Source organism: Leucoraja erinacea, chromosome 2, assembly GCF_028641065.1.
Source record: "Leucoraja erinacea ecotype New England chromosome 2, Leri_hhj_1, whole genome shotgun sequence".
NCBI lineage: Eukaryota > Metazoa > Chordata > Chondrichthyes > Rajiformes > Rajidae > Leucoraja > Leucoraja erinaceus.
Window position 1 is genome coordinate 3044323 of NC_073378.1, and position 23935 is coordinate 3068257.

General features: G+C 43.5%; 1 protein-coding gene across 1 annotated transcript in view; it reads left to right on the forward strand.

Moving 5' to 3' along the window:
- The window catches only part of dap (death-associated protein), a 93925-nt gene extending 78014 nt beyond the window's left edge, over positions 1–15911 (forward strand). Inside the window, exons 3-4 of the mRNA XM_055650867.1 lie at positions 8440–8485; positions 15578–15911. Coding sequence (XP_055506842.1) covers positions 8440–8485; positions 15578–15697 — 166 coding nt within the window. The 3' untranslated portion in view covers positions 15698–15911. The remainder of the gene's footprint in view (positions 1–8439; positions 8486–15577) is intronic.
- The last annotated feature ends 8024 nt before the right edge of the window (positions 15912–23935 follow it).

The following is a 23935-nucleotide window of genomic DNA, read 5'->3' on the forward strand; positions in this document are numbered from 1 at the left end:
TTTAGTAAGATAGACGTGGAGATATCCTGCAGTAAGTTGTGGTGGACAGTTCTAATTGATGATTGGGAGAAGGGAGTAGTTGAAAGAACAAATATGGTAAATTATTTTCTGATAAGCCCAGACAATCAAAGTTAGACCTTGAATTTCCTGCAGCATTACTTTGTAAGAGGCAATTCCTGGCCTGCTACACTCATGCTTGAAAAAACGACTCTGAGTGGCTGTTGATCCTGAAGATTGCTGCCTGGTCTGGAGGATGTACGGTCTCTCAGGGGGGGGGAGGGGGGGTTCTCTATCTGGATCTGCATGACAAAGTTGGGACTCCTGGTCCTCTCTAATCTATTTATTTGGAACACAGTCTATTTGCTGTGCTGACAAACCTTTAACAACAACATTTTTCACAACAATTGTCTTTTGAAGTTATCTGGCTCACTGTTCGGTCTAGCTCTTATTTAATGACATATCTCTGTGCCTTAGAATGTATGCACCACAATGCCGAGATATGCTTCTAAACTAAAGATCGTCTGACAAGTCAGGATTAAAATCCCGCCACAGATCAAGATATGTTGAAAATCCTTGAGCTTCATCTGTTGTGTTAACATTTGCACAGATCTTATGACAATCTGAAAATGAGCAGTTTACCCCTCTAACCTTTACATCCAGAACATCAACAAAAAAGTGAAGCAAGTGCTCCTGTAGCAAGTTAGTTGGGAAGAATTCCAGGATCTTGATTCAGTGACAGTGATAAATGACCAACGTGGGGAATTGCATGACTTGGCTAATCATAATAGTTTTTAAAAAAAAGACAATTATTTTGGATATCTAAAAGTTTCTCAGCAGTGATCTATCTGTATGTCAGATTCTCAGTTAAGCATGAAAGCTCAAGGGAGATGAGGCAGTTTTTCAGGATGGGCTGTAAATTAGGGTAGATACAAAATGCTGGAGTAACTCAGCGGGTGAGGCAGCATCTCTGGAGAGAAGGAATGGGCGACGTTTCGGGTCAAGACCCTTCAGACGTTGCCCGTTCCTTCTCTCCAGAGATGTTGCTTCACCCGCTGAGTTACTTCAGCATTTTGTGTCTACCTTCTATTTAAACAAGCATCTGCAGTTCTTTCTTACACACTGTAAATGATGTGTGTAAAACCCTACTTTTCCAGTGGCATGGATTGCTTAATATTGCCCTGCATGTGACCCTCCAGGGGGTTCACCTGTGCGTGGTCACTTTAACATGCATCTATGGTACATAAACATAGAAAATAGGTGCAGGAGGAGGCCAATCGGCCCTTTGAGCTAGCACCGCTTTTCATTGTGATTGTGGCTGATCATCCCTAATCAATAACCCGTGCCTGCCTTCTCCCCCTAGACCTTGATTCCACTAGCCCCTACAGCTCTATCTAACTCTCTCTTAAATCCATCCAGTGATTTGGCCTCCACTGCCCTCTGTGGCAGGGAATTCCACAAATTCACAACTCGCTGGGTGAAAACGTTGCTGGATGAAAATGGGTGTTGTGATGAAATGTTTAGTCTTTAAAAAATAATTAGTTTGTGGCAACAATTTTAACAATGTGGATCTTGTACAACCACAGAAAATTATTCCAGACTTGTGTCTCGACCAAGAATGACTTCAGCTCTCATTCATATTCTTTCAGTTTATCCAATATTAAAGGCAGCACTTTTAATTTCCGAGTTCAGCCAAGTATGCATGCGAATGCAGAAAGGTTTTAAATATTCCAACTTGCTGGCATCCAAGTTGCTCATTTCCAAATGCAAATCAGTCATTTATAAACCAGTCATTTTAATTTTTTTCACACGAGGGAAGCCTGAATTCCTGAGCTATGGCAATAACCGCAGGTAAATGTGCAAGAGAACGATCATATTCATGGTGTAAAGGATCTGTTACACTATTTATGGGCCAAGCAAAGCCGGAATATTTCTCTCAGGACCCATCAAGCTGATATTCGCGTGGCATCCCTTCATCAATGCCTGATTTATCGACGTCTATCCTCCAAACAAGTCGATGTGTGAATGGCAGACAAAAAACAATCAAAAATTTTAAACGTGTTTGGTTAATTTTACCAGGTCACTTTAGGAAAACTGTGGTTCCAGGTTTCCTGCCCAAATTTCCTACTCCCACCATCCTGGTTACTTCCTGTTCTCAAGTAAATATCAGAAGCTAAGTTAAACACATCAATGTTTAAACATGCTAGTGTTTAAATTTGTATGGATTATGCATGATGATGTACCTTTTGCAGCAAAATGCTCGTTACAGTTCAGTTCTGCATGTCTACTGTTGGCACTTGACAGTTTTACAATGGTTTGCTTTTTAAAATTAGCTAACAGAATATTAAATCAGGTCGTATATGAAATTTCCTCTTGGTTTCTCATTCTGTTTTATTAGCTCAATAAGCCATGACTTAATAAAGAACCCATTGCAAGTTCTCAGTACAGGACATGAACTATTTTATTTATGCGTGGGAGAAAAATAAATCATGTTTGTGAAAATTATTTTATGACAGTAATAGCTGTGCACATTCTGCCAGTCCATTAAATTGGCACAATTTAAAATCAAACTTTTAAATTAGAACTTAATTTAGATCAGAATTTAAAGTATTCCTCCTAAATGGGTAAGAAGGAACTGCAGATGCTGGAAAATCAAAGGTAGACAAAAATGTTGGAGAAACTCAGCGGGTGAGGCAGAATCTGTGGAGCGAAAGAAATAGGCAACGTTTCGGGTCGAAACCCTTCTTCAGACTGATGCGAGGGTGGGGAGGGGGGGGGGGAGAAAGGAAGAGGAGGAGCCAGTGGGCTGAGGGAGAGCTGAGAAGGGGAGAAGAAAGTACTTGAAATTAGAGAAGTCAATGTTCATACCGCTGGGGTGCAAACTGCCCAAGCGAAATATGAGGTGCTGCTCCTTCAATTTACAGTGGTCCTCTGGCCATGGAGGAGGCCCAGGCCAGGAAGGTCAGATTCGGAGTTGGAGGGGGTGTTGAAGTGCCGAGCGGAAGTGTTGGGCGAAGCCCTCGCCAAGCCTACGCTCGGTCTCACCGATGTAGATCAGCTGACACCTAGAGCAGTGGATGCAAGAGATGAGGTTGGAGGAGGTGCAGGTGAACCTCTGCCGCACCTGAAAACACTGCTTGGGTCCTTGAATGGAGTCAAGGGGGAGATAAAGCGACATGTAGAGCCAGGATTTTGCCATGAATGCCTTTTCATGCCTTTTTTGATGATTTCACCAGGATAATGCCTTTTTCGCGATCGAGTGCCTAAATCAGCCTTTTTTTGCCGTTTTGCTCAAAATGGCATGCTATTTTCCCTAGTTGTACCGTGATTTCTTGGATCTTGGAAACTTTTTTGCCATACAGACCCTTCGGTCTGAATGAAATTTTGTTGCCTCGCAGTCATACATATAATAAAATAACAAAATACACAATAAACACAAATTTAACATCCACCACAGTGAGTTCACCAGACACCTCCTCACTGTGATGGGAGGCAAAAATCTTAAGTCTTTGTCTCTTCCCTCCTTGTTCTCCCTCTGCCCTGAGGCGATCCAGGCCTCCAATGTTGTCGAAGTGGAGGTCGAAGCTGCCGCCCTCCAGTCCAGCGGAAGAAGCTGTTGCCGCGGGAGCTTCAGAAAAACAGGTCACCAACCCGTGACCTGCGACCTCCCGACGATGTCGTCTACTGGGCCCGCGGCCGAACCTCCGAAGTCGGGTCGCTGCCGCCGTCAATTTAAATGACGTTTTCTTAGTTAACACTTTAATATTAATGTTATTATTAACGTGCTAACATAGTATAACTTACAAGAAAATTTCCACCACCGGGGCGAAACCGGGGACGCCACCATCGGTCATTCATTAGTTCGTGCCGCTGCCCGCTGGTTCTGCCTTCTCCAAGGTCTATTTAAGAAAGAACTGCAGATGCTGGAAAAATTGTAGGTAAACAAAAAATGCTGGAGAAACTCAGCAGGTGAGGCAACATCTATGGAGAGAAGGAATAGGCGACGTGTCTGGTTGAGACCCTTCTTCAGACTGATGTGGGGGGGAGTTGGGAAAAAGAAAGGAAGAGGCAGAGACAGTTGGACTAGAAGGAGAGCTGGAAAGGGTGAGGGGGTGGAGGGAGAAAACAAGGGCTATCTAAAATTAGAGGTCAATGTTGATATCGCTGGGGTGTAAACTACACAAGCGAAATACCCAAGCTTGTCTCCTCACTACATTTTCTGCTGGCTCCAGTCGCAATTCTGAGTTTTCGAGTGGTCTGTGCAAGGCATTCATTAATGCTGGAATTCCATTTGGAAATTGTAAAACTAATATCTCAGTTTTTTTCGAGAAATACACAGAGGAACATATACCAAGCGAGTCATAATTACGGAAAAATTATGTTGACATCAACTTCAACATTGTTGTGCAGAAAATTAGTTGAAGTTGCATGCAACATAATATGGATCTCAATAGACGAAACAACCGATGTTGTGAGGAGATATGTTGCCAATGTGGTCATCGGTACACTGGAGGCAGGTCAACCATCAAAGGAGTATTTGTTGACATTGGAAGTATTGGAGAAGTCAAACAGCTCAACTATTACTCAGTTGTTTACATCTTCACTTGCTGATCTTTGGCCAGAAGATATAAAACACGAGAATGTTCTTCTGTTTGTGACTGATGCAGCTCCGTACATTAAAAAAGCTGCTTGTGCCCTTAAAATGTTATTCCCCCAAAATGTTGCATTTGACATGCTTAGCTCAAGGGCTTCATAGAATTGTCAAGCACATACATAGTTTGTTTCCAAATGTCGATCGCCTAGTTTCCAATGTCAAGAAAATCTTCCTCAAAGCATGTTCAAGGAAAGGGCCCGTTTTGACCAGGTGGCTCTCTGCTGTACTTTACTATGCTGCAAATTTCGAAAACACAAAATAATTTGTCATCTGTTTTAAAGTCTGCTGCAGTCAGGACCGTCATTGAAATCATGCAGAAAAAGTTCCTCCACCGCGATCTTGTGTTTATTGCTTCCAATTTTGCAAACTTCCCACAAGCTATCACTTCCCTTGAGGAATGTGGCAAAACATTAGTGAATAACTTGCAGGTTTTCTGACATATAATTCCTGATGATGTAGGTAAAGATATACATGGAAAATGTGAAAGATTGATTTTAGCTAACAAAGATCTTGAAGAAATACAAAACATAGCTAAAGTTCTAGTTCTCAAAGGGAGTTGTAATGCACAAGATATCGACATGAATATAGAATCTAAAGCTTGTTTTGAGTATGCACCAGTGACCTCAGCTGAGGTAGAAATAAGTTTTTCACAACTGAGGCATATTCTGTCTGAGAGGCGGCATAATTTAACACCAGATAATTTGGAAAAATTGCTTGTAATTATGTGCAACCAGGCAACTTTGGTCATTTAGAATACCTTTATATTATCATTTTTAACCATATTTTAGGGGAAATACATGCTTTTTTATGCCTTTTTTTGTCAATGTACCTTTTTCATGCCTTTTTTGCAATTTTATTATGCCTTTTTGCCTGCCTATTTCAGAGTTTTTTAGCGCCTAAACATCCTGGCTCTAGCAACACGTGTGGCATTTCTTGCGGTTGCAATGGAAAGTGCAAGGAGAGGGGGTGGTTTGGGTGGGAAGGGACAAATTGACGAGGGAGTTCCAGAGGGAGCGGTCTGTGGAAAGCAGATGGGGAGGAGATGGGAAGATGTGGCAAGTGGTGGGATCACATTGGAGGGGGTGAAAATGTCAGAAGATTATTTGTTGTATGTGACGGCTGGTAGGGTGGAAGGTGAGGACAAGGGGGATTCGGTCCTTGTTGCGGGTGGGGGATAGGGAGTGAGAGCACAGTCACGGGGTAAAGAAGAGACCCTGTTCCCTGAAGAATGAGGACATCTCCATGGCCATAGTAAATTGGAGGAGCAGCACCCCATATTTCCCCATTGACTTCTCTAATTTCAGGAAGTCCCTACTTTCTCTTCACCTTCTCAGCTCTCCCTCAGCCCCCTGGCTCCACCCCTTCCTTTCTTCAGCCCACCCCTCCCCCCACCCTCACATCAGTCTGAAGATGAGTTTTGACCCGAAATATTGCCTATTTCCTTCGCTCCATAGATGCTGCCGCGCACGCTGAGTTTTTCCCTGAGGTCAAGACCCTTCAATCATCTTATCTTAGATATTACTACTATATTCAGAAGTACCATTGTGTTCAGCAACAGGGCATTGATTTTATTTGTAGTGGAATAATGCATTGTACATAAATTACTTTGAGAGATTTATGAATACAAACCTTTGAGTGCTGTATAGTTAAAGATGCTTTTAAATCATTTAGTAATTTTGTATGTTGATGCCATTAATTCATCATGTGGGTCACTCAAGTCCAGAAGAATGATAATGCCAGCTTCTATTTCCCATTCTCAACTGGCAACTAATCAGGGACAGACTTTATCTAATTTGTGTTTTATGGTGAGTGTCTGCAAAGGGTCACTGTGATTCTACTGGGCACAATGTAGGTCATTGGGCACAAATGCAACTATACACAGTACTTGAGAATGAATGTTATTGTGTAGAAGTTATATAAATAAAAATAATTAGATGAAATACTTATGTGCATCTTTAAACTAAAATAGAATAGAATGCCTTTTATTGTCACTTAAACAGCTTGGATTGAACAAAATTGCATTTTCTACAGTCATATAGAATAGAATGCCTTTTATTGTCATTTAAACAGCTTGGATTGAACGAAATTGCATTTTCTACAGTCTTAACAATTACAAAAAAACCACGACCCACACTTAACACACTTTACATAAACATCCATCACAGTGAATCTCCAACATCTCCTCACTGTGATGGACGGCAAAAGTCTTATCTCTTCCCTTTGTTCTTCACCCGCGGTCCAGCAGTCCAACTGCAGCATCGAGGGACTGGGGCTCCCGATATTAAAGCCCCCGGCAGGCAATGGTAAGTCCCGCTGCCGTTTAAGCCGCGCTGGGCGATGTTAGGCCCCGCTCCGAGTCCATTAAACCCCGCGATTCCAGCGGGGGAAGTTGCCGTTGCGGGAGCTCCGAAAAGCGGTCTCCAACCAGGGACCTGCGAGCTCCCAGTGTTACTGTCCACCAGGCCTGCAGCCGGAGCCTCCGAAGCTGCGGTCAGGTCGCAGCTGCGCGCTAGCACAGCTCCTCACGCTCCGAAGACGGCCAGCTCCATGATGTCAGGTCCGCAGGCTCCGCAACGGGAGCCCTCAGGTTGGTTCCGACCGGAGGCTCCACAATGTTAGGCCCAACGACATCAGGGACCTGACAGGGAAAAAGTCAGTTCCCTGAACAGGGAAGAGATTTAAAACGGTTTCCCCCACCCCACCACCCCTCACATATACACAGCTAAAAAAATAATAAAACTAGAATCAAAGATACATTTAAGGAGACAAAACAAAAACAATGTTGTTGTATGTGTATACATTGCCCTTGCACACGTGCTCAGTAGGTGCAGGTATAATAATGCCCGTGGACTGGGGTGCTTGTACGTGTGTGAATGTATGCACAGGATGAATGTGTGCATCAGTATTGCTGTACAGGAGATGTTAGTGTTGTGCAATAATGTTCTGATATGGAAGACACTTGTAGCCATTACAGAAACCGTGTTGTGAGAAAGGAAAGGCTGGCAGCTCAATGTTTCACATGTGACCAAGGGACATAAATTAGGTGGGGAATAGCATTCGGGAGAATGTCAAGGCTTCACAAAGAGATAACTTAGATGGCTCATGCAGTGAGCATATGGGTAGAACTCGAATATAAGAAAGGTGCAGTCACTATGAGGGGGTTCCACTACATATTTCCCAATTGTTAATGGTAATGGAGCAACAGATATACAGGCAGGTCTTTGAACAAAGTAAAATTAACAGGGCTATTATAATGGGTGATTTTAACTTTCTCAAAGTCATCAATTATAAGGAAAGCCTTGAATGAAGAAGAATGATTGAGGAAAACAAGACACAACAAACTGAAAGAAGTCTGCCCATATATCACTGGGTGATGTTTAAGGGAAAATATGACAAGCCAACCTTGGTCTTTTGCCATTGCTGTCAGTAATGTTTATTATGTTAAACCTCATGCTTTCTGTAAATGTTGGTGTTCATGTGTAATTTATGTATCATTGGCATTGAATTCCAATGAGTAATATTACTTTGTCACATTAAATGAATGAAGAATTATATCAATTGTCTGATCAGAGCTTTACTGTTCCCAATATAACCTCCGAGTCCTCAAGTGAATCTTTTCCAAGGCCCTAACTTAAATTTATCACGATCACTAGTACTTTCACTCCCAAATCTAACTGCTTTATTTCTCTAACATATGTGCTTACATCAACCTTCAAGCTCTGGAAACTATTCATTATTCATATCAAATTCTGATAAATAGTGCAATCACATTTTTTTTTCTTTTACAGCCCAAAACCAACTGTACCGATAATTATCTCTGGAGCTTTAGCAAGGGTAAGATCATTTATTATTCTCCATTTAAACCTGTTACTGAGCAAAATTATTTTTAACATAGGTTGCGAGGAATGTTTCCCATCAGTCAGCATAAAGAAAATGACAAGAGCCAGTTAACATTGTGTGTATTGACCTGATTGACCCATCTGACCTGGTCTCCTCTTACTTTATCTTATCTGATTTGCATAACCTTCTATTTCTTTCTCCTTCATAAAGTTTTCCCTTAAAGAGATCTTCAATCTTCTTGTTTTGGCAACACACTGTAACCATTTCCTTGTTAAAATAGTTTCTCCTGATTTGTTTCTTTCCCTTCATTTCATTTTGTGCTTTCGTGGTTTAAACATATTTGTTGGACTGTTGATTCTGCAGTTTGTTCACCTCCCTACTACATTCCCCACTACATCTATGACCACTACATTATGTATCTGGTCATGGAAAGCGCTTCCCATTGAAGTCTGGAGCTTCCATAGTGAGCATCACCTTTGCTGACAATTCAATGTTTTCAGTTATTGATCCCCCCACCTTGCTAAAGGATCCCAAGATGCTACAGAGGAGTATTCTCAAACAATATTTGACACCAATCCACAGGAAATATTAGGGGGATAATATTAGAAATACTAGTGATAGCAAAGTTTGTGGGGAATTGCAAAACCTGGGGCTGAGGTTGTAAATGGACAACGTTGGTGGAGAATTAATTTGGGGATCTACAAGAGTCCAGGATTGAAAGATTGAAGATGTTAGAGGTAGGGCAAAGGAAGAATTTGGAAACAAAGGTGAAATGTTTGCCCTACCTCCCAATATTGAGCTGACATGGAGACAGTGCAACCCAAAGACAACAGGTGATTAAATGAACAAGACTTGGTTTAAGCCACAAAGAACTCCAATGAATACTAGACCAAGTGCAGACCCGTTGGGTCTGTTCCCCCAACGTGCGGTTGTGGGGGGGGGAGGCGGCATGCAGCGTCACACACTAACTACCCACCCCCCCCCCCCCCCGCACTCACGCTAATGGAGGGGGGAAGGAGAGGGGAGGGGGAGGAGAGAGAGGGGGGGGGGAGAGAGGGGGGGGAGTGAGGAGGGGGGGGGGACGGTGGGGGTAGGGGGTGTGGAGGGGAAGGGGGAGGGGATGGAGGGGAAGAGGGGGGAAAAAGAGAGGAGAGGGGGGGGAGAGAGGAGGGGAAGGGGAAGGAGGAGGGGGGAGGAGGGGGGGGGGGGAGGGGAGAGAGGGAGGGGGGGGGGGAGAGAGAGAGAGGGAGAGAGGGGGGGGGGGGAGAGAGAGTGCCTTTTTACTTCAACCCAAACCCATACAACCATTTGCAGGCAGTGCTTTTTTTTTTACCTCTAACCATATTTTCATTTTCAAACCAAATTAAGGGTACTCACAGTGCTGTAGACATTTGCTCAGTGTCATTCAGAGCTCTGATTGAGGCACACCACTTGCAGAGACTGATTGAGGCACACCACTTGCAGAGCCTGATTGAGGCACACCACTTCCTGGTTTTATAGTCCCTCCCCCTCCCTCCAGCAGGGGCAGCAGAGAGAATGGGGAATTTTGTAAAAACATTAATCTCTCTGTCAATTTTCATCGACGGGAAAAATCCTCGGCACACATGCGGCGGAGGGGGGCTCTGAGCGAGGTGGCCAAAAATGACAGCCGTAGGTGGCGGCGTACTCTCGGAAATCGCAGCACAGAAATCCAAAACCGGTCAAGAACAGACTTTTAGCAATATAGATGATTTATCTACCAGAAAAGCGTGTTGATTTTGCCTAATTACTTTCTGTAGGAGGCTAAGGATATCATGCCACAGCTGTACAAGAGTGAGACCGCACTTGGAGCCTTCTATGCAGTTCTGCTTTCTGTACTATAGGAAGGATGTAATTAATCTAGAGAGGGCACAGAACAGATTTAAGATGATGTTGCAAGGACTGGAGGACTGGAGTTAGAAGAAGAGGCTCGATAGATGGTAACTTATGGATCTAAGTGGGCATAGGGGTAGTCTTAGAGATACATTGCCCTCCATAATGTTTGGGACAACAGCCCATTTTTTTATTTATTTGCCTCTGAAAATCAACAATTTGAGATTTGTAATAGAAAAAAAATCACATGTGGTTAAAGTGCACATTGTCAGATTTTAATAAAGGCAATTTTTATACATTTTTGTTTTACTGTGTAGAAATTACAGCAGTGTTTATACATACCCCCCCCCCCCCCCCCCCCCCCCCCCCCCCCCCCCCCCCCCCCCAGGGCACCATAATGTTTGGGACACAGCAGTGTCATGTCAATTAAAGTAGTCATGTTTAGTATTTTGTTGCATATCCTTTGCATGCAATGACTGCTTGAAGTCTGTGATCCAGTTGCTGGGTGTCTTCTCTGGTGATGCTCTGCCAGGCCTGTATTGTAGCCATATTTAGCTTTTGCTTGTTTTAGGGGCTAGTCCCCTTCAGTTTTCTCTTCAGCATATAAAAGGCATGCTCAATTGGGTTCAGATCGGGTGATTCAAGTCAAGTCAAGTCAAGTCAAGTTTATTTGTCACATACACATACGAGATGTGCAGTGAAATGAAAGTGGCAATGCTCGCGGACTTTTGTGCAAAAGACAAACAACAAAACAACCAAACAAATTATAAAAACACAATCAGAACACACATATTATTTTACATAATAAATAATAGAAGGAAAAAACGTTCAGTAAAGTTAGTCCCTGGTGAGATGGGCGTTTACAGTCCGAATTGCCTCTGGGAAGAAACTCAGATTCTTAAGATAAGATAAGATAAGAAGATTGATTGGCCACTCAAGAATTGACCATTTTTTTAGCTGTGAAAAACTCCTTTGTTGCTTTAGCAGTATATTTGGGATAATTGTCTTGCCGCAGAATAAACCATTGGCCAATGAGTTTTGAGGCATTTGTTTGAACTTGAGCAGATAGGATGTGTCTATACACTTCAGAATTCATTATGCCACTACCATCAGCAGTTGTATCATCAATGAAGATAAATGAGCCAGTACCTTCAGCAGCCATACATGCCCAGACCATAACACCCCCACCACTGTGTTTCACAGATGAGGTGGTATGCTTTGGATATTGGCCAGTTCCTTCTCTCCTCCATACTTTGCTCTTGCCATCACTCTTATGTTAATCTTCGTCTCATCTGCCCACAAGACCTTTTTTCCAGAACTGTGGTTACTCTTTTAAGTACTTCTTGGCAAACTGTAACCTGGCCATCCTATTTTTGTGGCTAACCAGTGTTTTGCATCTTGCAGTGTAGCCTCTGTCTATCTGTTCATGAAGTCTTCTGCGGACAGTGGTCATTGACAAATCCAGACCTGACTCCTGAAGAGTGTTTCTGATCTGTCGGACACGTGTTTGGGGATTTTTCTTTATTACAGAGAGAATTCTTCTGTCATCAGCTATGGAGGTCTTCCTTGGCCTGCCAGTCCCTTTGCGATTAGTGAGTTCACCAGTGCTCTCTTTCTTCTTAATGATGTTACAAACAGTTGATTTTGGAAAGCCTAAGGTTTGGCAGATGTCTCTAACAGTTTGGTTCTTGTTTCTCAGTCTCATAATGGCTTCTTTGACTTTCATTGGCACAACTTTGGTCCTCATGTTGATAAACACCCATATAAGTTTCCAAAGGTGATGGAAAGACTGGAGGAAAGACTGGTTGCTGAGAGCTCTCTTATACCTGCATCGATGATGCATCTAAACACACCTGAGCAATTAGTGAAGATGTGTCCCAAACATTATGGTGCATTGAAATGGGGGGACTATGTATAAACACAGCTGTAATTTCTACATGATGAAACCAAAATGTATTAAAAATACCCTTTAATAAAATCTGACACTGTGCACTTTAACCACATGTGATTTTTTTTTCTATTACAAATTTCAAATTGTGGAGTACAGAGGCAAATAAATAAATGATGGGTCTTTGTCCCAAAGATTATGGTGGGACAGAAATCTGCCCGAATCTTATACAGAATTCTGTCAGATTCTGTAATCTGCCAGAAGTAGTTGAGCCAGGTACAATTGGCATTTGACAGGTTCATGGATAGGACATGTTTGGAGAGATGCGGGCCAACAGTAGGAAGTGGACGGCACCTTTGTTGACATGGGTGAGGTGGTCTGAACGATGTTTCCATGCTGCAAACTGTGACTACGCCAACGTATGATTTCAAGTTTATGGGCGGTGGAAAATCTGAGGCCAGCCAGCAGAATATTGGATGATTCAATTCTTGAGGTAGCATTGTAGATGAGAGTTTCAGCAGCAACACAAGGCACTGTTACAGAGCTGGATAAAGAAATGGAGCAGCTCTAATACTGAACTTGACAAAATTAGATGGTAAAATTACAAACAGTCCGGTTCAGTTTCGAGACATTGACTTGGTGGTTGGGAAGCAATATATGTATTGGGTGAGAGGAAAGGTTGTACTGGAATGTTGAGTCCTGTGACAGTGGCTTTGTGTGGCCTTACCTAGAGGGAGGAGGTTGATAGATCTGAAGCAAAAATAGATTTTACCGGTGGACAGAGTAGAGCTAATAGTATTAGCTAACATGGGGGCTAGGGAAACAGGCAGCTGAACAATTTAATGACATTAGCAATGAGAGAGCAGCTGATGGGTTACATGGAAGATTTTAAATGGGGAGACGGGCTTGAGAATTGTATGAGTTTGAGGCTGGGACAAGCAGGAGATATTCCAAGCAATATTTTTTGATACTGTAGCATCATTGCTTAAAGCTTTCAGCTGCCCTTTACTTGAAAAACTCAACACTACTGGCAGAAATGCAGAAAGAGGGCAGTGCTGGCTGGACATAGTAGGCTTAAAATATTTGGAATCTAATGTAGTCCAAAACAGGCTCTTTGTATGCTGTCATGCTTGGGGTTTCACCACTAGGTGGGGCCCATGAGCTCACTGTCAAAACCATGTTGACGTTATACAAATAATGTCTGGATTCCCAAATTCCACCAGCTCTCCAAAAACATACAAAAAGCCCTGGAACTATTAGGCCGTTGTTTCTTGCAGGGATTTTCTTGTAATCTTTGAAAGATGGTCAACAAGAAGATTGGGGAAAACCCAAGAAAAACCATGTAAAACAGAAACCACTTGTTGGGAAATTTAAACTCTTGTTTACTTTTGGAAATGTAATTTCTGCATCTTTCCCAGTTTCTGGGCTCACACGTTGAAGAGTGCTGTCTCACTGAATTTTAAAGGGGACTCGCTCACAAGCACATAAGAATACACAGTTGAATTAAATTCCTGAGATTTAATTCTCACTTGCAGAGAAAGGATTGTAATGAAAATGAAATGAAATGAAAATGAAAATGAATAAAATTCTTAAGGGGTTGGACAGGCTAGATGCAGGAAGATTGTTCCCGATGTTAGGGAAGTCCAGGACAAGGGGTCACAGCTTAAGGATAAAGGGGAAATCCTTTAAAACCGAGATGAGAAGAACTTTTTTCACACAGAGAGTGGTGAATCTCTGGAACTCTCTGCCACAGAGGGTAGTTGAGGCCAGTTCATTGCTATATTTAAGAGGGAGTTAGATGTGGCCCTTGTGGCTAAGGGGATCAGGGGGTATGGAGAGAAGGCAGGTACGGGATACTGAATTGGATGATCAGCCATGATCATATTGAATGGCGGTGCAGGCTCGAAGGGCCGAATGGCCTACTCCTGCACCTAATTTCTATGTTTCTATGAAAGAAATGCACTTGTACAACGGCATTTGTTATCTCAGGTTACTCCACAGGCAATTGTGCATTTATTTGAAAAACAGTGGTTAAGCCCAGAATTCATCCCCTTTGTGATTGTATCATACATTCTGACAGGGATGAATTTGAGAGCAATAGTACTTATCCTGAACAGTTGCTGTCCAACAACTCACGTTAGATGTCATTAGACTTTCCTTCTGAGGGGGCACACTCTTGGAGACAAGGAACTGTGGATGCTGGAATCTGGAGCAAAACACAAAGTGCCAGAGAAACTCAGCTGGTCAGGCAGCATCTGTGGAGGGAATGGACAAGGCGATGTTTTGAGTCGGGACCCTTCTTCAAACAGTAGCATTCTTACTTCTTGAGACAGGCCCCACTATAGAAATTTCAGTGCATCGATCGACCAAGCTGATGTTCCTGATGGAGTGCCGCACAGTATTCTGTGTAGAGAAATCATTTCCCTCTGGTCAGAAACACAAGAATGAGGGAGAATTTAAAATTGGAGCTAAACTGTTCAGATCGGAAAGCAATTAATTTCCCAGAATAGTGGAAATCTGGAAATACTCCTTTGCATCCCTCCCCACAAAATAAACTGCTGTGGATAATTCCATTGAAAATGTCAAGACTGGGTTGATAGCGTGTTATTGGACTAAAATATTAAGAGTTATTAACCGGGGATGTAAATTGAATCAGAATACAGATGTTTTCATGTAAATGGGTGGTGGAAGATAGGCTCTGAGCTGAACAACCGGCTCCTGTTCCTGTGACCTGTTGGGTGAGATCGTAAATGACTTCAGTTAAGAGCAAATTATCCAAAGGAATACTAAAAAAAAAGTAAAGATGTTTCTGGGACATGTTGGCCAGTGTGGGCAAGTTGGGCCGAAGGGCCTGTTTCCACACTGTATAAATCTATGGCCCAGGTTTTTTGTCCAATATTTGGCCTTCAAAGTCATGTAATGATTCAGTTTGTATTACTTTGTTGTTTGGAAGAACTTGCTGTGTACAGATTGACCCCTTGATTTACAGAACAATACAGATGCTCCCTGATTTACGATGTTTCGACTTTACGATGGTGCAAACAATAAGCAGCGAGCAATAGCTCAATTCCAGTCACGTGATCAAATTGTATTAAATTTGTTTTTGACTTACGATATTCTGGATTTACGATGGGTTGATGGGAACGTGACCCCATCGTAGGTCGAGGAGCAGCTGTAGTTACTTCAGCAAGCTTACTTTGTGGACTGTAAATTGGTTTGGAGCGTCTTGACGTCATTAATGGAAGCCTTTTCCCCTTGAAAACATTTGTCGAAAGGTGGGTTTGCATAATTACCTACCTTGTGTTGTTGAATACAGATTGATTGTGGTCTGGTTATTTCTCCCACAGGGGGATAAAGACTTCCCTCCAGCAGCCGCACAAGTTGCCCACCAGAAGCCTTATCCATCAGTGGAGAAAATGCCTGTTTCACATCAGATCAATCATTCCATCCACCAACCTCGCAAGTGAAGAGCCCAACCCTTGAAATGAATGTACAAATGTTGGCGCAGATCATTAACCCTATGGGGTTATCAAACCATTAATTGGATTCCTAATGTCGAAGATATTTGAAGCAATTTATTTTTCTCTTTAGAAACAGATTTATGGTTTTAAATTTTATAAACCTTGTCAAAACATGTTTGGAAATTAATTAGCCATTTTTTAATTAAATCGGTACCTGGGATATTGGTTTTGGCTTTTTTTTTGTACAAAATCTCAGAAATATCAGCTCTGCTTCTGGAATGATAGATAAATTGTTGGCAGAATGTCTGACTTTGGTGCATGTGTGAGAAATGTACGAGTGACTTGGCCAGGTGCGTGTCCTGCCTATATGTTACTGTTATCGCATAGTCAATGCTGATTCTCACAGACACTTGTATGCATGTTGTAAATCCTGTTATAAATTGAACTAAATGTGCGCTAGAAGTAAACACAAAGACAATTCGAAGCATGTGTGCATTAAATGGGAGTGATTTTCAGGAGATGGTGCTCCAATTTCACGTGCTCAGCAATTCAATCTCTGCACATTCCTACATTGCCTTAGCTCTTCTTATAACCTCTTGATGTTCCAAAGCACTTTGCATTCAATTAAATATATTTCTTGACTCTTTGCCACTGTTGTAATTTTGGAAATTTGGCAGGCACTTTTACCCCTCTCCATGTGAGAAATGTTAGCAAAGTTCTGCATTTTGTGCCTAACCAGTTTCCTTTGATGGGCCATTTCAGAGAGCATTTAAAAAGCAACAATTTGCTGTGAGTATCAAATCAAATATAGACCACATAGGGAAAAAATGTCTGTTTTCTTTCTTACAGGACATTGAATGAATGAGAAAAATTTCTAAAGATGATTTAATTAATTTAATTATCACATTTGCTGATTCTGACTTTCTATTTCAGTTTTATTTTTGAAAAATAATTGAATTTAAGTTTTCCTTAATGATGTCCAGATGCATGTCGTTATAACCCATTATGTAAAGCAAACTTTCATGAAGTACATTGAGACAGTGATCTGATCATTTGCTTGTCGGTGATGTGTGAGAGATGAATATAAAATTTAGTATCCTGCCAAATCTTAAAAATCAAGTCAAACTATAAACGCTCAGTTTCATATCATTTAAAAGACATTTGGACAGACACATGGATGTAGTAACATAGACAATAGGTGCAGGAGTAGGCCGTTCGGCCCTTCGAAACCACACCGCTATTCAATATGATCATGGCTGGAATCTTGAGCAAAGTGCTGGAGAAACTCAGTAGGTGGGGCAGTGAATGGACTTGTGTCATTCCAGGTCAGGAGTCATCTTCAGACTGACATTGGTGGAGATTGTGGCATGGTGTTTGTCCGTGGGGTCATAGAAACATAGAAAATAGGTGCAGGAGGAGGCCATTCGGCCATTCATTGTGATCATGGCTGTTCATCCCCTATCAATAACCCGTGCTTGCCTTCTCCCCATATCCCTTGACTCCACTAGCCCCAAGAGCTCTTTCTAACTCCCTCTTAAATCCATCCAGTGACTTGGCCTCCACTGACCTCTGTGGCAGGGAATTCCATGAATTCATAACTCTCTGGTGTAAAAGTTTTTTCTCACCTCAGTCTTTAATGACCTCCCCTTTATTCTAAGACTGTGGCCCCTGGTTCTGGCCTCGCCCAACATTGGGAACATTTTTCCTGCATCTAGCTTGTCCAGTCCTTTTATAATTTTATATGTTTCTATAAGACTCCCCCTCATCCTTCTAAACTCCAGTGAATACAAGCCTAGTCATGGTTGAGGATGCTAGGTACAAGGAGGTGACGCCTGACCTGGCAGAGGTTAGTGTGCCAAACTACAACGGCACTTCTCTTGTCAGGTTTGATTACAATATTGGGATTGTGTGTTACTGAGTGAGCAGAGGGCTATGCGTTCAGTGGGGGGTGAGATTGGATTGGCTAAGAGGAGTGGAGAAAGTAAGGCGATTGATGTTGTGGTGATAGTTGGAAATTAAATGGTCCATAGAGAGTAAAATGTTGGGGACCCCCGGGCAAAGGTTAGAACTCATTGCCAGCGAAATAAGCCCAGGGGCGGAGATGACTGAAAAAGAGCGTGAGGGCTCGTTGAGGTGATGGCGTAAGGGTTTAATGGTAAGACCGCTGTTGAGGACTGACCATTCAGCATTAGAGACGGAGAGGTTGGAGAAAATCCAACGGGGATGGAAACTAGGGTCAGATGCAGGGTCTGTGGAGGGCGGGAGGGGGGCTCGGGCAAGGTAGTGGGGGGTAGGGGAAGGGCAGCAGGACCTAGTAGTGTCAGCCTGGAGGCAATAGACAATAGGTGCAGGAGTAGGCCATTCGGCCCTTCGAGCCAGCACCGCCATTCAATGCGATCATGGCTGATCATCCCCAATCAGTACCCCGTTCCTGCTTTCTCCCCATATCCCCTGACTCCGCTAGCTTTAAGAGCCCTATCTAGCTCTCTCTTGAAAGCATCCCGAGAACCTGCCTCCACCGCCCTCTGAGGCAAAGAATTCCACAGACTCACCGCTCTCTGTGAGAAAAAGTGTTTCCTTGTCTCCGTTCTAAATGGCTTGCTCCTTATTCTTAAACTGTGGCCCCTGGTTCTGGACTCCCAGAACTCAGAGTGCAATACGTCCAAGGGCGGAAGGGGAAGGTCAAGCAAGGGGAAGCTGTTGGAGCTGGCAGCACGATGCCCCATGTCCTGGAAGTAGCAGAGAGGGGTGGGAGTGACATCAGATCCAGTCTGTGAGGTAAGAGGAGATGAGAACCAACTAAGTGGCCCTAGCCTGGTGGCATCAGAAGCCCTGCTTGATCCAGCTGCAACCGTTCTGGAGACCCTGCTCGCCCCCCAGGTCAGTTGGGTGAACAGCGCAATGCAATGATGGGGCCACTGGTCTAGGGGTGGTCGGAAGCAAGATCGGCCCTAGTCTGGAGGTGAGTGAGTGATCTTGTTATCCTTGGTGAACATCAGGAACGTGAAGAAGCACTGGTTGAAGGCGTCAATCTGGTTTAGGGTGAAACGGACCAGTGATCATCCTGTACACCTCTTCTTGCGTATGGCGTGCACAGCCTAAAGTTGTAGGACAACTTGTTCTATTTGATCTTATTTGATTGTGCACGCCAGGTTGATTGCATTCGTCAAAACAGGGCGGACCACGTGAAGGTTGCAATCTCCCACCCCATCCTGTACACGAGCACTATCCTATACACTACGGGTAACTTACTATTGCCAGAAGCCATTTAACCTACAAACCTGTACGTCTTTGGAGTGTGGGAGGGAACCGAGGCACCGGGAGAAAACCCATGTGGTCACAGGGAGAACGTACAAAATCTGTACAGACCGCACCCAGAGTCAGGATCAAAGTTTCTGGCGCTGTGAGGCAGCAACTCTACCACTGTACTGCTCTAGTGAAGGTTCATGGCATATCTAGGAAAGCAATGCCTGGAGCTGTGGAAGCGACTGAGTGGGGCAGAAGGTACTTGTATATGGCAGAGCATGATGCACAGAGGGAGAACTGTTGTGAGAAGCCGAGGGTGGAGAGGAGATACCCGAGATCCTGGTTGTACTCAATTTTGAAGGCCTGGAAACAGCTGGAAGACAATTGGTTCAAGGCAAGTGCTGAGAAAACGCGGGTGGCTGATGTAGTAAGCCTGGGTCAGAACATGGTCAAACAGTGGGAGAGCAGCGGGAATCACATAAGAGAAGTGGGAGAGTCTCTTCAAAGTCAGCATATGGACTGATTTCACAGTGGAGCAGTAACGGACAATAGACAATAGGTGCAGGAGTAGGCTATTTGGCCCTAAGAGCCAGCACCGCCATTCAATATGATCATGGCTGATCATTCCCAATCAGTACCCCGTTCCTGTCTTCTCCCCATATCCGCTGACTCCGCTATCTTCAAGAGCCCTATTAGATTAGATTTGTTTATCTAGCTCTCTCTTGAAAGCATCCAGAGAACCAGCCTCCATAGCCCTCTGAGGCAGAGAATTCCACAGTCTCACAACTCTGTGTGGAAAAAGTATTTCCTCATCTCTGTTCTAAATGGCTTATCCCTTATTCTTAAACTGTGGACCCTGGTTCTGTACTCCCCCAACATTGGGAATTCCTGTGTCCAGACCCTTAATAATCTTATATGTTTTAATAAGATCCCCTCTCATCCTTTTAAATTCCAGAGTATACAAGCCCAGCGCTCCATTCTGGCAACATATGACAGTCCTGCCATCCCGGGAATTAACTTTGTAAGCCTATGCTGCACTCCTTCAGTAGCAAGAATGTCCTTCCACAAATTTGGAGACCAAAACTGCACACAATACTCAAGGTGTGATCTCACAATACTCCAGGTGTGGTCTCACTAGGGCCCTGTACAAATGCTGAAGCACTTCTTTGCTCCTATACTCATCCTCTTGTTATGAAGGCCAATATGCCATTTGTTTTCTTCACTGCCTGCTGTACCTGCATGTTTACCTTCAGTGACTGATGGACAAGGACCCCCAGATCCCGTTGTACTTCCCCTTTTCCCAACTTGACACCATTTAGATAATAATCTGCCTTCCTGTTTTTGCCACCAGAAGAACTTACCGCAAGGAGAAGACCCAATTTATCCACATTAAACTGCAACTGCCATGCATCTGCCTTCTCACCCAACCTGTTCAAGTCACCCTGCATCCTCATAGCATCCTCCTCACAGTTCACACTGCCACCCAGCTTTGTGTCATCTGCAAATTTGCTAATGTTACTTTGAATCCTTAACCTAAATCATTAATGTTTATTGTAAAAAGCTGTGGTCCCAGTTCCGAGCCTTTCGGTATCCCACTAGTCACTGCCTGCCATTCTGAAAGGGACCCGTTAATCCCTACTCTTTGTTTCCTGTCTGCCAACCAAAAACGGATCCAAAGTACCTGTTCAACTCATCTGCCATTTCCTTGTTCCCCATAATAAATTCATCATTTGCAGTCTTCAAGCGTCCAATTTTGGTCTTAACTGATTTTTTTCCTCTTCACATACCTACCTACACAGCCACAAGAAACTGCAGATCTTAAACACAACACAAAGTGCTGCTGGATCGATCGCAGCAGGTCAGGCAGCACCTGAGGAGGGAATAGACAGATTACATTTTGCGTCGGGACCTTTCTTCACACCAGAATAATGGAGCTGGGTAGAAGAGGGTGAGAATGGAAGGAGTTAAATAAAGAAACCAGAATATTCTGGAAGAGCTATTTAAAAAATAATAACAATACAAACAACACTTTCCACTAATTGTCTTGAGATAGTGGAACAGTGACAAGAAACTAATGAAAATGACTCTTAATATAATCCACCCAACGGTAAATATTCCCACAATAATAATGTGGGGAAGTTATTCGTTAAACAGCTGTGTTTATTTACTAATTTCCAGTTTACTTTTCCAAGTGTTTTATGTTCTCTACTTTTAGCTACTGCTACTTCAATCATGGGCAATGTTCCAAGTATAAACTATTTTTTTATCTGTACTCTCAACTATGTGCATTACTGAAACCTGCTTCCAAAACAAATGGGAAGGTTGCACTTATGTGTCTGCAGTGAATGCTTATGTAACAGATCCACAGGTGAGTAACATGGAGGAAGGAACAGCAGATACTGATTTAGAAACATAGAAAATAGGTGCAGGAGGAGGCCATTCAGCCCTTTGAGCCAGCACCACCATTCATTGTGATCATGGCTGATCGTCCCCAATCAATAACCCGTATCTGCCTTCTCCCCTTATCCCTTGACTCCACTAGCCCCTAGAGCTCAATCTAACTCTCTTAAATCCATCCAGTGACTTGGCCTCCACTGCCCTCTGTGGCAGGGAATTCCACAAATTCACAACTCTCTGGGTGAAAAGGTTTTTCTCACCTCAGCGTTAAATGACCTCCCCTTTATTCTAAGAACTGTGAAGATGGTCACAAAATGCTGGAGTAACTCAGCGGAATAGGGCAACATCTCTGGATAGAAGATGACACAGATCATGTGATGGGTGACGTTTCGGGTAGAGACCTTTCTTCGGACTCTTCAGACTCTGTCTGTAGTGAATGGTCATGTAGCAGATCAACAGGTGGGTAACTATACTTTGGCCAATAACAATGCCACGGGCAACAAGAAATCCAGGCCTCGTGCAACATGACAAAGTAGTTACGGTTTTGTGGAGCATCTTCACGACAGGATCTGTGTTGGCTGCTCCTCGTGCCTGCTGATGGCGTGGGTGACCTTATACCTAGTGGATGGCTTTACAGCATCTCAGCACTTACTCAAGTTACATCAAATGCGCATTGTAATACATGGTTACTGATTGTGCAGAACAGAAACAAAATCCTTCTCCACTTCAATCACATATATTGTTACCATAGATATACACCCCATCCTCACAAGGCCAGGTTGCAAAACCATCACTTTTTCCTTGACTCCGGCTGAAGAAGAGCGTCACCCATTCCTTCTCTCCAGAGATGCTGTTTGTCCCGTTGAGTTACTTCAGATTTTTGTGTCTATCTTCAGTTTAAGCCGGCATCTGCAGTTCCTTCCTACACACATCTAACACTCTCACTTCTGTAATTCATCCTGTTCTTGCGTTGAACAATTGCTCCTTCGACTTCATTCACTTTATCAAATGGGTCCTGCACTGCTTGGCTTTTAATGATATACTAGACTAGGTGGGACCTGTTGGGCCCCAGTCACACGGGAGGCATGGTCCCCCAACACGACCCATTCCCCAACGCAATATTCCACCACTCACCCATTCCCCCGATGCAACCTGTTCTCCCAACGCGATATTCCACCACTCACCCATAACGCCTAACTGTCCCTGTCCCCAGCTGCAGGATGTGGCCTACCCCCGTTGCTGTCATAGCCTACCGCTGCCGATCTCCACCGGCTTCAGGCGGGGACCGATGGGGAGCATCCTGCAGCTGGGGCGGGACGGCTACAGGCGGGGGCTGGTGTGGGGTGGCGGCTTCAGGTGAGGGCTGTCAGGGGCCGGGCAAAGCGTCCTACAGCTGGGGGCTCTCGGGAGCCGGTGGGGAGAGCGTCCTGCAGCCGGGGGAGGGGGTCTTTATGGAGGGCTAGTACGGGTGTTGTGGTCCAAAGGGACTGGTGTCCCGAGGACTGCAGCTGGGGGAGGGGGATGGCATCAGGCGTGGCTGGTGGGGGGAGGGGGTAGCAGCGAGCGACCTGCAGCTGGGAGGAGGGTCCTGCATCTGGGGATGGGGATAGCTTCAGGCGGGATCTGCCAGGGAACAAACTTCCTGCAGTCGGGGGAGGGGATCGGCTTCAGGCGGGGTCTGTCGGAGTCAGTGGAGGGGGCACCTTGCAGCAGGGGTCCCCATAATAATTTCACCTGTGTCTGCCTTCAAGGAACCCACATTTGTCTTTACTAATCTTTTTCTCTTAACATACCAAAAGAAGCTTTTACTATCCTTCTTTATATTCTTGGCGAGCTCACCTTCGTACTTCATCTTTTCACCCCATACTGCCCTTTTTGTTACCTTCTGATGTCCTTTGAAAGTTTCCCAATCCTTTGGCTTTCCCGCTACTCTTTGCTATGTTATACATCTTTTCATTTACTTTTATTCCATCCCTAACTTCCCTTGTCAGCCACGGTTGCTCTTATTCCCCTTAGAATCTTTCTTCCTATAGCTATAAAAAGCTATAAAAATTTCAAAAGAGAGCTGGGATAAACACTTATTATATGTGCATAAATGCTCGATTAACGTACGACATACTCTAATCCAATATAAAACATTACATAGACTATATTATTCAAAAACTAAAATAAATAAACTTTTCCCCAATGTTTCACCCATTTGTGATGAATGTCAGTCACAAGAAGCTAACATAGCGCACTCTTGTTTTCTGTATAAAAATTCTGCAACGAAATATTTGAAATCTTTACAAAATTATTTAAAACAAAACTACTACCCAAAGTAGAATGGATCATTTGTGGAATATCGGAAGGTAACCCAGAATTAAATATGTTTCAAAAGAACTTACTTAATTATGGGCTAATAATGGGAAAAAAGCATACTTAAATTTTGGAAAAATGCTCCCAATACCAACAACAAAAATGTGGATTTCAAACATGTTCGAAACATTACACTTGGAAGAGATGAGAATCCTCCTAGCAGGCAAAGCAGATCACTTCCAAAAGACGTGGTCTGCATTTATGGAACTATTACAAGCATAAGGTGCAATAATAAGTTAAAAC